Below are 16,202 nucleotides of genomic sequence, written 5' to 3'. Positions count from 1 at the left end.
GATATATAAAATCAAAACACCCCCTTCTGTGTGATTCTACTCTACTTTTCTCTAGATATCTGCATAAATGCCTTTAGAAGACAAAAGACTTGGCGCCAGCTTGAAGATTGTGTGTTTTAATGCTGTGAATTTTATCCTGCGCTCTTCACAACATCTTCTGGTTTAGACCAGTGTGTGCAACCGTACCCTTCAATTAGAAAAAAGAGAGGCCACATTTGTCTTTGCTGGCCCCTAACAGATGCTAAATAGATGCAGCTGTCCAGAGCATCCTCCATGAAGAAAATTACAGTGCAGGAGCCCAAAATGTCACACTTAGAGTCAGGTTACCAAGCGAAAATAAGCAGTTTCACATCATGAGACACAATACTGGGTGGGAGATGGGTATATATGTATGTAATTAAACAGATGTTATGCACCGATTTGTAACATGTGCAGATTTTTGTCTTTTATTCCAACTGAAGAAGTCTGTGAAATATGCTGCAAGTGATGCAGACGTGTTTTATATTCTTATGCAGACCTGCAGGGGGCAACATCATCCTGTCCGTTCTCACACAACCTCCATCAATATAAAGCGCATGTGAAAAATAAAGAAAAAATCACTCATTTGTGTTTAGAACTATTGAGAAATAACATTAAATGTAACACAAAATATACTGAAGGCAATAATTCCTTGTGTTGGTTCACTCAGCAGAAACATTATTGTAAGATTTCTTTTTTATATCTTTGCTTTGTAAATAATGTTTTCTCCAATGATTACGGTATATTTTATTCCCACATTTGCTTTATAGGATTTCATGTTGTTTGTTTTTACCATCCTGCAAGAACTTGCAGCACGTGCAACTAAAAAGTTAAACACTCTTTATGTTTTAGTCACACAGAAGCATTTGCAGACAATAAAAATGGCTTCAATCTTTTTATTCAATTTATGCAAATAAATAATTCATAAAACAAGGCATAAAGAATGTCCTGGTTATTCTGGTAATTGTTTTGAAAAAAGATAATTTATTTCAATTATGTATTTATAAAAGCCTTTATTAACATCTAAGTGTATTTTACCTGTTAGATTGTCTATAACACTTTTATTTGCGTAACTTAACAGTTGTAATGTAATGTAATCTGTGACAATGACCACCAATTCACGAGGCCTCCTTAAATACAGGACACTGGGGGATCCACATGGAATTACAGGATTAGACTTTTGGACACAAAAGTGTTTTGCACATTAGATGGTTTTCATTCTTATTATTCCCAATGTTTCAGAGCAATTGGAAGTCATAATGAATTTTTAAAGGGTTTCTAACAAGCTGGGAAAACTGTTTATTAAAACATAATTCAGTCAGCATCTACAGTTCAGTGTTGAATGAAAGCATCCAGGGTATTTCTTTTTAGTCTTGCATTTATTTTGTTTTCTTTTTTTATAAAGACATAGAGGCGGTCACTGGTAGAGCTGTAATACAATAATTACCACATGTGTCTGCATATAATTCAATAAATTGATCATGTGTAATTTACATAATACATACAAATATTATTCCCAGAAGGTCAAAAAGTTTGGTTTATTCACCCAGATGGAAGAAGTGTCAGTGTGGTTCTTTATTTTTTTCCCAGAAAATACATTTATTTCCACATTAATAGGTGGGTGGAATTGGAATGAAAAAAATCGTTAGATTTTGTTACCCAATCAAACCAAAACCTAATTTGAATTTCACAACAAAAAAAGAAACACTGCAGAAGCTCATAGATAATTGGCTGAACAGTGTATTATACTGGGTAAAGACAACTTTCCTTAAAGGATGAGTGAAAGGAGCATATGGTGCTCATGCAAAACAGAGAGGATCCACATTGTTGTCATTTCATTCTGTATTTTGACTATCAGACACTCTGGTGATGACGAATTGTCACTGATAGGTGATATGATAGTGACATTGACCACTTAGAAGACGATGAATCCAAAGAACACATGTTCCAACCCAGAATGCCTAACTAGGACAAAGGTCAGACATTGTTGGAGTTTCTGCCCTTATGTCAGGATGAAGAACATGAAAACTCACAAGCATGAACATAGAGATGTCTGCCAAGTGGGACAATTACATTTACTTTTCTGATTATTCTTAATTCCACCCAGTCTTCTTAATGCTGATTGAGGTGGTGTTTTATATCTTAGTGAGTTTGTCATGCAACTAGGATAATGAGATTAGGAGAGGATTGACAGGAAGCACACAACTCAAGCCAAATTGTTAATTAAAAAAAGCACAGCCGGTCAATTCATGTAACACATTTCAAATGTGAACTTATTTATTTATTTATTTATTTATTTTAATCACATTTTATTAAAGATATGAAAAAGTATTCAAGTACAGATAAGGTTTTTTTTTTGTTCTTCTCGAGCTATTTACCAGTTTCCTTAAATAACAAATATAGGTAAAAAAATAAAAATCTACAATAAAAATAATGCAATTTTATTTTCAACTTAATCTAACACATATCCTTCTAATGAACAACAATTTTTAAGGTTTTCAGCCAGTCATTGCATTACTCACCCTCTATAAACACTGCTTCTTCTCTTTTACTCATGGTCACAACAGGACCATCATCATCCTCTACTGCAGTTTTTTCTCCAATATTTATCGCAGGATATTTCTACTTGAAACAAAACCAAGTTAACCGAGTCTGACAACTCATCAAAAAGGCCAACGAATTTTTAGAATTACTTTTTTAATGCACATGAGCCGGCCGATACGTACAGAAACAAATAACCAGCAAACATATAGCAAGATACATGAGTCACCTTTAAAAGATTTAAAAGGCAAATTAGTGCTATAAGTTCTAAAGGAAAGAAAACAAGTACAGTTTAAAAATGAACCATTTATGTGAATCGAAAGGCACAAGTTAAAGTAAAGATTAATTACATTTATAGTAACTTCTACATTTTAGAATAATCTCATAACTTTTTCTGCTAGTATCGCCATGAGTTGTTTTAATATAATCATATGCGTAATGTGAAATTCATGCATAATAACTATTCCATGTGCTGAATAGTTTAAACAAGGTAGTTTTCTGTGTCAACTGGACTGTTTTTCTTCTCTTTTGAAGACATTTCGCCTTCTATCCAGAAGGCTTCTTCATTTCTGAATAGTTTAAAGTTCACTGCAAACTGTAGCATCCAGAATGAGACAACAGTCAGATGACCATATGGTTTAGCGCAAAATAATCTAAAGACTATGATGTGAACCAACTCTCATTCATCCACTCAGACTACAATGCCACAGAGACTGATTGTAATTTGTAGTTTACCTCCATGTCAACTGGCCTGTCAATGCCTGGTTCATCTAGAGGTGGAAGGAGAGAATCCAAAGCTCTTCTTCAGTCCAAACTAAGCTGTAGAAATTCATGCAGAAATCTGCAGTATGCTCCTCACAGTAAGCCTACACAGACCTGCCCAAGACACTATTTCTAGTTAGAGGATGGGCAATGTGGATAAAAGCAAAACCCATCACTTAATTGACTAAAGGAGGACTACATTAACAAAGTCACTGTTCAGGATCAGTGAGGTAAACAGGCCTGTTAATTGCATTATTGTCTACAATTAATTCCACATCCTTTAATTCCAATAAAGTAAGCAATGAAAGCGTCATCGCAAACACCTTCTGAATGTAAGCAAATTAGTAAAGTCAAAGCTAATTAGCTGTTCTTTTTGTATGGCGAGAGGTCAAACAACCTGTGTCACCTGCTGAACTAAAAATTTGGATTAAAAAAGCTTTAAATACACTGTCACCCATCAAAGTGGAATAATCTTTTTTTCAGACACATCATTCCCATGTTTTATACGTCATTATTTTAATGTTTAAGGATTTATGCACTTTATCATAAAAATACATTCTGTTGTCATAATCATTTAATAAGAAGAGGTAAAAATAAAATATATTTTATTCCAACTTTAGGTGCAACACTGTTAATCATGTTAATCAAGGGGGCAGTGGTATCTTAATCTGGGTTGAGAGGGTTTTCAGCACACCATCAAAGGCAAACAGGAAGGTGTGCTGCAAGCAGGAGAGGGACCAGAACACTTTCACAGCACTACTGAGGTGCCCTTGAGCAAGGTACCATATCTCCAAACGCTCACATAGGGCTCTTCAATGAGGTGGTAATTCGTCCATGGGTGTACCCTGCCGTTTGCCCAACAATATTTCTAAAATATTGTTATTAATGCCAATGAAAATTTAAATCAATATTTAAACTTACATCAAAAAGTTAGAGCACCAACACACAAGACTGATTTATCTATGCAGTGTTCAGATTCTTTATATTAGTTAATAGCAACATAAACTGTTTGATAACATAACTGTAGCTTAGTCGTATCATAGCTTCCTTTCTGATATTATTCAACTTTAAGGAACAGTTTCTGTGTCAGACTATTAGGCTCCACATTGTGTTTCGCAGAAACATGTTTCTCTACCCTCATGATCAGCTCAGGAGAGGGGTAATCCAGTTACAGAGCCTGCACACAATCAGTCAGGAGTTACTGGATACATGTGGATACAAAGAGTTAAAGAAAATAACTTTTGGATTGCTTCAAATAGAGTCTGAAATCAATACATTTGAAAAATATGAATGCAATCCTCAGCACTTCATGTTGACAGTGACCTAAAAGTCTCTAAGGAAACGTAACCCGGATTACTGCATTTCCTCAAGACTTTCAAATTGGACCAAATTGCTTTAGGTGTCTGAATCTTTAGTAGATTACTTCCTGACCTCCTTTATCTTCAGCATCACCTCAAAAGACCATAATCCAATTTTGTCAGTAGAGTTGTCAGTAGGGTATAAAAACCAGTCAGCCTTTCTGAGTGTGGCATTCATCAGCACACCTGACGTCTTTTGAAGTCCTAGCAGAAGAACACAACAGTGAAGATGGCTTGGGATGGAGGAATTGAGCCCAATGGCACAGAAGGAAAGAACTTCTACATCCCCATGTCCAACAGGACTGGGATTGTTAGAAGTCCTTTTGAATACCCTCAGTATTATTTGGCAGATCCCATCATGTTCAAGATTCTGGCACTCTACATGTTCTTCCTGATCTGCACTGGGACTCCCATCAACGGCCTGACATTGCTGGTGACAGCCCAGAACAAGAAGCTCCGACAACCTCTCAACTATATCTTGGTCAACCTGGCAGTGGCTGGACTGATCATGTGCGCCTTTGGATTTACCATCACCATCACCTCCGCTGTCAATGGCTACTTCATACTCGGAGCCACTGCCTGCGCTGTCGAGGGATTCATGGCCACTCTTGGAGGTCAGAGAGAAATCGAGAGAAGCTCGATGGTGCTTTTGGAGGTCCCCTCATATGATGTGAAATGTTGACTTTTCATAACCTCCTGCTAGTGAAATCTATCTTTTTGAAGTTTTTCTGTTTCTTTTTTTCCACAGGTGAAATTGCTTTATGGTCACTTGTTGTCCTGGCTGTCGAAAGGTACGTTGTTGTCTGCAAACCTATGGGAAGCTTCAAATTCACTGGCACTCATGCTGCAGTTGGAGTCGCTTTCACTTGGATCATGGCTTTTGCCTGCGCTGCGCCCCCTCTCTTTGGCTGGTCCAGGTAAGTTACTGGTCAACTGAAAAGCTGAGATGTTCCGAGGTGCCGTGGTTAACAGAGACCTGCTCTTTATTCCCACAAAGGTACCTCCCAGAGGGCATGCAGTGCTCCTGTGGACCTGACTACTACACCCTAGCTCCAGGCTACAACAATGAATCATATGTCATATACATGTTTTCCTGCCACTTCTTTGTTCCTGTCATCACCATCTTCTTCACTTATGGAAGTCTGGTGTTGACCGTCAAAGCTGTAAGTCACAGGCACCTTTAGTCTGTTTAAAACAACTTCTTCAGTTTTATTGATTGTCTCTTATTTGTTCAATCTGTTCAGGCTGCAGCCCAACAGCAGGAGTCAGAGTCCACCCAGAAAGCTCAGAAGGAAGTGACACGCATGTGCATCCTGATGGTCTTTGGCTTCCTCATGGCCTGGACCCCATATGCAACTTTCAGTGCATGGATCTTCATGAACAAGGGAGCTGCCTTCCATCCCCTAACAGCAGCTGTTTGCGCCTTCTTTGCCAAGAGCTCAGCCCTGTACAATCCCGTCATCTATGTGCTGTTGAACAAACAGGTTGGCTCCTTTGAAAGCTGCAGTAACTCTGGTGCACAATTGCATGCTAGGCTTCACATTAATAAGTCTCTTGCGCTCTTTTTCAGTTCCGTAACTGCATGCTGAGCACAATTGGAATGGGCGGCGCAGTGGATGATGAGACCTCAGTGTCTGCCAGCAAGACAGAGGTGTCTTCTGTGTCTTAAATGTAGAGAAATTTCTCTTTTGCCTGGACATTTTCCTTACTACTGGCTCTTTGATCTGGAACAATCACCGATGTGGAATGAATGGAGTTCAGGGATCTGTAAGCTTCCCAAGGAACAGTGTCATCAGGAGCAAAACCAATGGACTGTATTTTCTAATCTTTTATTTGAACGCTCTCGTGGAAAACGTTTGTCGAATTTGTCACATGATTTCAAAATCCTCAAGAATAACGCTAACATCGCTAAACACATCTTCTGTATGTGAATGCTCACTTAAACTTCCCAATACTGCTGGCATAGTCACTCTTAACTAATTTCATCCTCCAACACTGGTGTGAATGCCACAGTATTTTATTTTTTCTCTTACATCGGTGGAAATACTTTATGTACTATATTTTCAAAATGAGCAACTATATACGATGTAAAACTTTTTTTTTCACTTGTTGAGTCGGTCATTAAAAATTGTAAACATTGTATATAAATATAAAAAGAAATGTAGCATAGAAATAAATGCATGCATCAAATCTGTTGACTCAGAGAGTTTATTTCAAACCTTTGGAGCTGATTTACAAGCTGAGAAAGTCAAGTGTTGACGTAAAAGCTGCCTGTGCAAATATCCAAGAAGTTAAGCTTTGACCTTCCAGTAGAGACCACAAGAGAACCATTAAGTTTGTGTCAGCAGGCCTTCTGCACAGACAAGAGGAACGTGCCAAATCTAGCTTACCGGTAAGCAAATCTAATAAGTAGGACACGAACGAGGATCAGCACGCTGGGCGTGTGCTAATCTTCTTTTGCTAACAGGTAGTGTAACACCTATATGAGTGATTTGTTGAGTGTCGAAGATCAGAATAGGTGGTGGCGATGAAATCATTGCAGCCAGACAACATTTTTCTATCTTGAGAACAGCATAAGAACAAATCCCAAGTTTGAATCAATCAAACCTCGAGTCTATGCTTTAGTTACCATATTTTCACGACCATAAGGCACACTGTAATAAAAGGCGCAGTCTCAGTTATGGGTGCTATATCTGTATTTAAAACATACATAAAGCGCAGCGGACCGTCGAGTTTTGAGAAAATCTTAGTGTTATAGGTGCGCCTTATAGTCGTGAAAATACGGTACTAATCGGTTTAACGATCCTTGCATTATAATATGTCATAGAATATATATGACACTTTGATATTGGAGGAAAAACTGAAGCAAACGCATAATTATAGGATGCATTGTTTTATTTACATTAGATTAAACATTTAAACTATACAATAAAAGTAAATCCGTAACAACCCTTTCTCCAAATTTCAGTGCCAACACCATCAAAAAACCTTGGGCACAAGAGCATTGAGATTTAGACCTATTCTTAAACAAGAAATATAAAAGAGATGTACAACTGGATAATGTGGATGTTGACTTATGTTAATTTGCTGCAGAGGAGATGATGAAATTGTGGCACGATCGCATATTTTAATTTGAAGGATGCTTTTGAGCATGGAGACGTCAGTGAGGATTCTAAAGTGAATATTTCTAAGAGACAGAGGAAACTTCTGTCTTGCTGGTCGATACCGAGGTCTCATCTTCAACCATGCCGCCCATTCCAATGGTAGAGAGCATGCAGTTACGGAACTGATATGCACATAGGACACATACATACATTTAGCATAGTTAGAAATAAATAACCCACATCCATACATTTGGTCACATCAGCAGCAATATGAGCATTAAAAACAAAGCAACTGTTTAACACATTTGCAGGTAGCAAACACTATAATTAATGTGAGTAGATGAGTTCCAGCACTCTCCCCTGAGGCGAAAAACCCTCCCTCTGAGGTCTAAATTAATGCACTGCAATACCTCTGGGAAAAAACTGATTATTAAACACATACCTGCAATGTCAATTTTTCAAGCTGCATATGGGCAAAGGCAGGGTACACCCTCGAATGAGTTGCTGGCTCATTGCAGAAGCATTTGGGGATGCTGGATACTGAGTGATGCGATCAATCCAAAAGTGATGTCACACCATGACTTACTGAAGGTGTCCCCCTAGTACCAGAACCCTTTCCATGTTTTATTCACAACAGGGTTTGAACTACAACCTTCCACTTCTCAGCCCAGTCCCTAACAGTGAGTGAGCTGCATAAAAATTTCATGGCATGGTCTAAATTATGTGTTGCAGTTAACTAGAAGCAATGTGACCAAAAAGTTTAATTTTATTTTCTTGACTCCTTTATCCCTTTTGGAATCACTGGGAGGGTGCTGGAGCCAGCTGAATACGGGCGAAGGCAGGGTACATGCCTAGATGTGTCACGAGTGCAGCTCAGGGCCCTATGTGAGTAATTGTGGGTTCTGTACCTTGCTCAAGGGTACCTTAGCATTTCTCTGAAAGTGTTCTGGCACCTTCCCCCTACATAAACACTTTCCATGTTTTTGTCCACAATGGGTTTTGAACCGAGAACCCTCTTCTCAGCCCAGTCCTCAACTGATCTACCACCCCCCAAAATCTGGTAAAACTAATCTTTAGTTATTAGTTAGTCAATCATTAGTAACTATTAGTAATAAAATGGCTAATATGAAGCGCATTTAATATAACAATGCAGCTATAGATTGCACCACTTAAACATGCATAAATATGAATTCTCATGTTAAACAGCTATCAGTTGAGGTATTCAGAAACAGAAAGAACTAAACGACTTTACTAACTAGACAAGACTTTTTTTTTTAAAAACTGTGTGGTTTCCTGTAGAATAAAAATGATATCATTCAGAAGAGAAATAGACTGACCTGCTTGTTCATGACAACATAAATAATTGGATTGAACAATGCTGAGCTCTTGGAGAAGAAGGCAGGAATGGCCATGGATACGGCAGAGAAGGCAGCTCCCTTGTTGAAGAAAATCCAGGCAGCAAAACTGGCATATGGGGTCCAGGCCACGAGAAAACCGAGAACCATCAGGATGCACATGCGGGTCACTTCCCTCTCAGCTTTCTGGGTAGACTCTGATTCCTGCTGCTGGGCTGCAGCCTAAAAAGAGCAAAGAAATAGGAGACAATCAATGAGGGGAAATAAAATCGAACCAGTTGTTGTTTCTTGGCTGAAAATGACCGAAAAAAGAGCTTACAGCTTTGATGGTCAGCACGAGACTTCCATAAGTGAAGAAGATGATAAAGACAGGAACACAAAAGTGGCAGGAGAACATGTACATGACGTAGGACTCGTTGTTGTAGCCAGGAGCTAGGGTGTAGTAGTCAGGGCCACAGGAAACCTGTATTCCTTCTGGAATGTACCTGTGAAATATGGAAGGGAGCCAGAGGGAAAACAATTCACTGTTGATTCCGAACTACTCAATTAACTTTGACCTTCATCACTTTTGGAGGAAAAACTGTGAAGGACAACCAGGTGAACCCTACCAATTCAGCATACCTATATTAGTACTAACTGGTGTTATGATTGTTTTCAGGAAAATGATTCCTTACCTGGACCAGCCAACAAGAGGTGGGACAGCACAGGAGCCCGCCATGATCCAGGTAAATGCACAACCTACTGAAGCATGAGTGGCAGTAAATTTGAAGCTGCCCATGGGTTTGCAGACCACGATGTACCTCTCAATAGCCAGAACCACAAGAGACCACAAAGCGACTTGACCTGTGGAGAAAAACAGACAATCCTCAAAACCTGTTGCAACTACTCAAGGAACAAGAACCTTTAAAAACTCGTTCGGCTATAGACATTCATGGGTCTATCCAAGTTCACCTCCGAGGGTAGCCATGAATCCTTCAATGGTGCAGCTCATGGTTTGAGGGTATCACTCGTCATGGACAGCTTCACAAAATCTCTTTTTATGCTGATGATCTTTTACTGTACATGTCCAACCCTACCTCCAGTCTCCCTGTAATTTTAGATATTTTTGAAAAATTTGGCAAATACTCTGGTTACAAACTCAATTTTGGAAAAAGTGACTACATACCAATTAATTCAGCTGCCGACCTTTTACCACAAGGTCTCCTACCCTTTAGGAAGGCCTCAGACGGTTTTAAATACTTGGGAATTTTAGTGACAAGATCATTTTCTGAACTATTTGCCAAAAATTATATCCCATTAATCGAACGTTGCAAATCAGACCTTGCCAGATGGTCCTCTCTCCCCCTCTCTTTGATCGGCCGTGCCAACCTAATAAAAATGTCAATACTCCCTCAGTTCCTCTATCTTTTTCAACATATACCAGTCTTTATCAGGAAATCATTCTTTTCAAAACTTGACCAGCTGATTAGTTCCTTTCTCTGGTGCAATAAACGGGCACGAATTGGTCGCTCAGCTCTCCGCCTTCCTAAACCCCTGGGAGGTTTAGCGCTCCCAGACTTCCGTTATTATTACTGGGCTTGTAACATCAATAATCTTCTTCACTGGAACACTGGTAAAGCTGTATCTGAATGCCCACAATGGGCCCTGCTTGAAATTTCCTCCTCATGTCTTTGCCTCTGGTCTGTAGTATGCTCCCAACTACCACTGTTAGTTAAACAGGTCAGCCCCAATCCAATTGTAACCAACACACTGATGATTTGGAACCAGTTTAGAAAAACTTTTGGCCTCCACACCCAATCAAGTTTATCCCCTATATTCCGTAACCACCTTTTCGTTCCTTCATGCTCTGATCTTGCCTTTCGTACCTGGTCTGAGAGGGGCCTAGCAATGCTTAATGACCTTTTTATTAATGGTGTTTTTGCTTCATTTACCAATTTGGCAGCAAAGTTTAAACTACCAAACTCTCACCTCTTTCGTTTTTTTCAAATAAGACATTTTGTGAAATCTTGTTTTCCCCAGTTTCCCAACGGACCCCCGAACTCTCTTATTGACCAATTCTTAACCCTTAACACCAGGAAGAAAGGACTCATAGGGATCACATACAAGCAAATTTATACTCTGTCTCCCCATCAACTGACTTCGCTAAGAGTCGCTTGGGGCCAGGACCTTGGAGCTCCCTTGCATGACGAGCAATGGGAAAAGATATTAAAAAATATCCACTCGTCCTCTATTTGTGCGAGGCATAGCCTTCTACAATGTAAAATTTTGCATAGAGCCTATCTCACTAATGCCAAGCTGGCCAAAATCTATCCTGATAGAACAGATTCATGCAACAGATGTGGGCAAGCCCCTGCCGATCTCGTTCATATGTTTTTGTCGTGCCCTAAATTATCTGAATTCTGGACAGCAATATTTGAAACAATTAGTAAAATAACAGGTCAAACCATCCTGTTCGAACCCCTCACTGCCCTCTTTGGATACTCGTCACACACTGTGCCTAAGTCCACAAATAAGATCATTGCATTCACTACATTGCTTGCCCGAAGACTTATTCTTTTAAAATGGTCCCACGTTTCCCCCCCAACCCATAATAAATGGATTCAGGATGTGCTGCAGTGTCTTACACTGGAGAAAATGAGGTTCTCCCTCAAAGGGTCCCTGAGCAGTTTTTATAAGATATGGCAGCCCTTCATCACGCACATCGACTCTCTGACCATTGTAGCAGAACCTGACTGAGCCCCAACCCCCCCTCCTCCCCCCACCCCCTCCCCATTAATTTTATTTAATTTATTTAACCATTTATTTTTGAACAGTCTCGTATGTGGTTTTCCTTCATTTTCACCTTTATCATTTTGTTATTTATTTTTCTATATATGGGTATGTATATGTGTGTCTGTGTATGTGTGTATACATATACATATGTATATATATATATTTTTTTTTTTTTTACTATTGGAAATTTGTTATACTGCTATACCAATGTTTTTGATTCCCTATCTGTGAAAAACATCAATAAAGAAAGTTTGTATAAAAAAAATGGTGCAGCTCATACGTCCCAAAGCAAAATATCCCATCATGCAAGAGTAAATTGTGACTGTGAATCCAAAGCAGACCATGATGAGTCCAGCCACAGCCAAGTTCACCAGGATGAAGTTGAGTGGCTGTCGGAGCTTCTTGTTCTGAGCCGTGACCAGCAGTGTCAGGAAGTTTATGGGAAAACCAGTGCAGATGAGGAAAAACATGTACAAGCCCAAAATCTTGAAGACAAAGGAGTCTGCCAAATAATACTGCGAATATTCGAAAGGAGTCCTCACGAGCCCTGTCCTGTTGTTCATGGGGATGTAAAAGTCCCTTCCTTCTGTGCCGTTCTCCATTTCTGCAGGTCAGGAATGTGCTGGCTGGTGCAGAATTGGTTGAGACAAACGTCGGCGCAGCATTTTACAATATGATGGCAACTGTATATAAAGCCCTCAAGTGAGGCTTGCAGAGGATCAAGATAATAAACCAAGAGGATCTGCCTATTTTCATCCCATAATCATATAATCTCTGAATTTTGGAGGGAGGGGTAGAAAGAGGTCAATGAAAATTTGCTCAGCATCACACAATATGAATAAAGTTATGAAGAGATTTTTCTCTCTGCAGAGGACATTCTCGTTTGTAAACTGCTACTTTGATATGTGTTATTTGATTTAATTTTTTTCCCAGTATTTTATTTCGACAACACTGTGGGGTCAACGAACAGAAATCGAAAAAAATTGAACACATTTAAGTGTTTCATTCAATGTGTTAAACTACAGTAAAAAAAAAAAAAAAAAATCAACATAACTGGATTAAGCGAAGTGGCTGTTTGAATAGTATAATTTAATTAGCACTCAGACCACATTAAACCAGACTCAAATAAGTAACAGCAAGTTGGATTTCAGGTGCCACAATTGACCTTCATCGCCAAAACAAACGTGTGTGTACTTAAAACATTACAATATCGTGATACACATATATCTCCTGCTAATGATAATTCTGCTAATCAGTACAGTTTGAAGTAATTTAAGTTATCCAAAAAATATTATAATGATTATTATTGAATTCCTCACTCAGTTTTGGATTTTCTTTAAAATGAATATGCTCATCCACTTTTATTATTACCTAATAATATTATTTGAGTACATGTATTTTTGTATAAGCAGTGTTTATTTTTTTTACTTGTATTTTCATTTCCTTAATTGACCGACATTCGATTTGATCTGAAGGGTAACCATTTATTTTATTTTTTTCAAATTGTTATAACATCATTAATGTTTTCGGTCGCATTTAAAAAAAAAAAAAAGAACTGTCACCGTTACCCATTCAAATGATCTCAGTGACTATATGGTTTTTTAAAGTAAGGATATTGAGGTCATCTGAAGTCACCAGTCATGTTAATATAATACACACTGTTAACATACAGTATTTGTCCCATGCAGCTTAGAGGGTTACTGTCATGCTTCAGCCTATTAAAATTAGGCAGTGTCAATTATCTTTTAGTAAAACTATTCCATTTATTAGATTATCGACTTCAGGGCGCGGCTCCTCCGGCAAATGGTTGCGCTGATAATGAGAACATAATTGCTTTATAGGATGGAGCAGTCTTTAATGAGGAGATGAAACTGGTTCAAGTCATTTGGCTGGCCTTAAATCTATTACATACATCTGAACTGTTGGCACACAGTTGCACAGTTGTAATTATATTAATCATATAATGACCAGATGATGTAAAAATATGTAAGGAATTAAAACCTGATTTAAAATAGATCATTGAATGTTTTATTTTTTTCAATATTAAAAGATTGTTTATTATTTTCTGAAAATATTTTGAAATATAAATATTTATATTGACATATTCCTTTATTTAGAGATAAATGGTACACTCTTGAAAATAAAAAAAATCTCTTCTTTAATAGTATAAAGTTCAATCCTCTGAGCGTCAAAGTGTACAATAACATCGTGAATTAATTAATCCGTTTACAGCGCAATACCTTTGGGTTTTTGCAGTAGCGGCCAATAATAAGTTTTGGGTTAATTTGAGATTGAAACTTGCGACCTGTCTTCCTGTTTATTCCTGTGACTCCCATGCAAATACCCAAAATAAATCATGCATATTTATGCATTAATATGCCTTCCTTACATGTAAATTAATAAATAAAAGCTCAGCAACAATGGACAGATTTGAAATGATAAATTCCACACCGAAATAGGATCTTTCCATTCGACAAAGGTTTTATAAGGGAAAGTGATCCAATGCCCAATATGATGATATTATTGTCACTATTATATTGTGGATCCCCAGACAGGAAACCATCTGTCACAGTTTTAAGTATTTCACTTCCTCTAGGTGGGATGACCTGGACAAGTAGCTTGTCTTCATCTGCTTAAAATCCAAAAATTGCTACGAGTAAGCTGTTACACCGGAGGAGTTTGGCCTACGTTAATCTTCAATCCCTGTAAATTGGATTCACACCTTCTACGCAACTCAGGGGTTGTCAGGGTGTTAGGTTACACTAAAGAGGTGACACCTGTCTCCCTCGATTTACAAAGACGCTGAGACAGATTACAAAAATCACATACTGACTTTAGAGGGCAAAGACTGGACATCACCGGACAGTGAGCAGTGCTCCTTTTCTCAAGTTCATAGATTAATTCCATCCAACAATACACATACAAACATATAAGTATGAATGCATGTACATTGTAACTGAATTATGGAGATTGTAACAAACAATAAATCTACATAAAGGGGAGAATTGATGAGTCTATATGAGGAATCATGTACAGTGCAGGTATTCAATATAGGAAAAGATAGATAGATAGATAGATAGATAGATAGATAGATAGATAGATAGATAGATAGATAGATAGATAGATAGATAGATAGATAGATAGATAGATAGATAGATAGATAGATAGATAGTGAGTCCATTGAGAGGGTTTATTAACCATTATTATAAAACAGAGAACATTCTGAAGGAGCTGTTAAAATAATATACAGAAATTCATGGAGGATATTTTCAGATTGGACAATTTTAAACAGTGTAAACTTCCAGAATTAGGTCAGTGTGTTGACTTGGGATTAATGTTGAATATCCAACCCCTTTTCCTGCCCTGACACATGGTCTTGGTGGCAACAGTTGCATGAAATGATTTATTATTAAAAAAGTAAACCTTTTTTCAATCAGGAGAATCCCACCCAGATCAAAAGCCCCATTTTAAGGGGGTACTTTTCAAGCCAGAATTTAACCCAGGGATCGCGAAGAAACAGCAAAAGCAGAATTTCGCACTTTAACGCCCTCTGGTGGTCAATTGTTGCACAGTGTTTTGTCTTTCCTGCAGTTTGATCACACTGATTATTTATGTATGTATGTATTATTATTACCTTCACCAGTATTAGCAAAATTACTAAAAACGTTTTAAATAAGCTTTAATTACATTTTCAGGAAATATTGATAATGGGCCAAGGAGGAGCGGATTGAATTTTGATGATGTTCTGGATTCTGGAAGGACTTTGACCTTTATTTCCACTACTGTTATGTAACCTTATATATCAAGTCTAAGTCATAATATATGGATGGAATGAACTGCTTGTAGTATTTTTATTTTATTATTAGCCTTTTAATTATTCAGCATTTATCTAACCAGGTCTGTCCCTTAGAGATGTAGTGACCTCCTTTTCACGAGAAGCCTGGCCAAGATAGCAGCCTTAGCAATATTACAGCTGCAACAATTAAAGACCAATAAAACCAACTCATAGAAAACAACTGAAAGGCACGCTGAACAGGCTTTGTGGGGAAAGAGATGGGGAACTTAGGGAAGAGAGAGGGAGATGTCTCACAACTATTGGATTCCAGTCAGTGTCCGCTGATGTGAGGACTCCGATGTGGCTTCGCGCACGCGATATATTTAATCAGAGCGCTACAGCGCCACCGTGTGGTAAAACTCCAGGAAACAATGTTTTTGTTTGGTTTGGTTTTTAAATGCCTAAAATGTAGCAGTGTGCGGTCACTTTTCTTTTTTGACATCAAAGTGGCCATATA

General features: G+C 38.2%; 2 protein-coding genes across 2 annotated transcripts; one reads left to right on the top strand and one right to left on the bottom strand.

Annotated features, from left to right (window-relative positions):
• The first annotated feature begins 4,862 nt into the window (after positions 1–4,862).
• LOC619285 (green opsin) lies at positions 4,863–6,866 on the top strand. The gene is made up of 5 exons (NM_001033712.1): positions 4,863–5,293; positions 5,428–5,596; positions 5,677–5,842; positions 5,924–6,163; positions 6,250–6,866. The coding sequence occupies exons 1-5, from the start codon at positions 4,909–4,911 to the stop codon at positions 6,346–6,348; spliced, it is 1,059 nt and encodes a 352-aa protein (NP_001028884.1). The 5' UTR covers positions 4,863–4,908; the 3' UTR covers positions 6,349–6,866.
• Positions 6,867–7,573: 707 nt separating this feature from the next.
• Positions 7,574–12,512, bottom strand: LOC101079163 (green-sensitive opsin). Its single transcript, XM_029826028.1, has 7 exons — positions 12,191–12,512; positions 11,629–11,635; positions 10,090–10,124; positions 9,813–9,981; positions 9,458–9,623; positions 9,121–9,360; positions 7,574–7,965 (listed from the first exon to the last, which is right to left on the bottom strand). The coding sequence occupies exons 1-7, from the start codon at positions 12,510–12,512 to the stop codon at positions 7,867–7,869; spliced, it is 1,038 nt and encodes a 345-aa protein (XP_029681888.1). The 3' UTR covers positions 7,574–7,866.
• Positions 12,513–16,202: the final 3,690 nt, after the last annotated feature.

The sequence above is a fragment of the Takifugu rubripes genome, chromosome 19 (genome assembly GCF_901000725.2).
Source record: "Takifugu rubripes chromosome 19, fTakRub1.2, whole genome shotgun sequence".
Classification (NCBI taxonomy): domain Eukaryota; kingdom Metazoa; phylum Chordata; class Actinopteri; order Tetraodontiformes; family Tetraodontidae; genus Takifugu; species Takifugu rubripes.
The sequence above is the reverse complement of the archived record's forward strand: the minus strand, read 5'-3'. Positions and strand labels throughout refer to the sequence as shown.

Bases quoted from the DNA above. Each gene is read 5' to 3' on its own strand.
- LOC619285 (NM_001033712.1), top strand. From the start codon at position 4,909: ATGGCTTGGGATGGAGGAATTGAGCCCAATGGCACAGAAGGAAAGAAC. The intron at 5,597-5,676 runs GTAAGTTACTGG...ATTCCCACAAAG, and splicing joins CCTCTCTTTGGCTGGTCCAG to GTACCTCCCAGAGGGCATGC. The intron at 6,164-6,249 runs GTTGGCTCCTTT...GCTCTTTTTCAG, and splicing joins ATGTGCTGTTGAACAAACAG to TTCCGTAACTGCATGCTGAG.
- LOC101079163 (XM_029826028.1), bottom strand. From the start codon at position 12,512: ATGGAGAACGGCACAGAAGGAAGGGACTTTTACATCCCCATGAACAAC. The intron at 9,982-10,089 runs GTGAACTTGGAT...TTTTCTCCACAG, and splicing joins ATTCATGGCTACCCTCGGAG to GTCAAGTCGCTTTGTGGTCT. The intron at 9,361-9,457 runs GTAAGCTCTTTT...TGCTCTTTTTAG, and splicing joins TCGTGCTGACCATCAAAGCT to GCTGCAGCCCAGCAGCAGGA.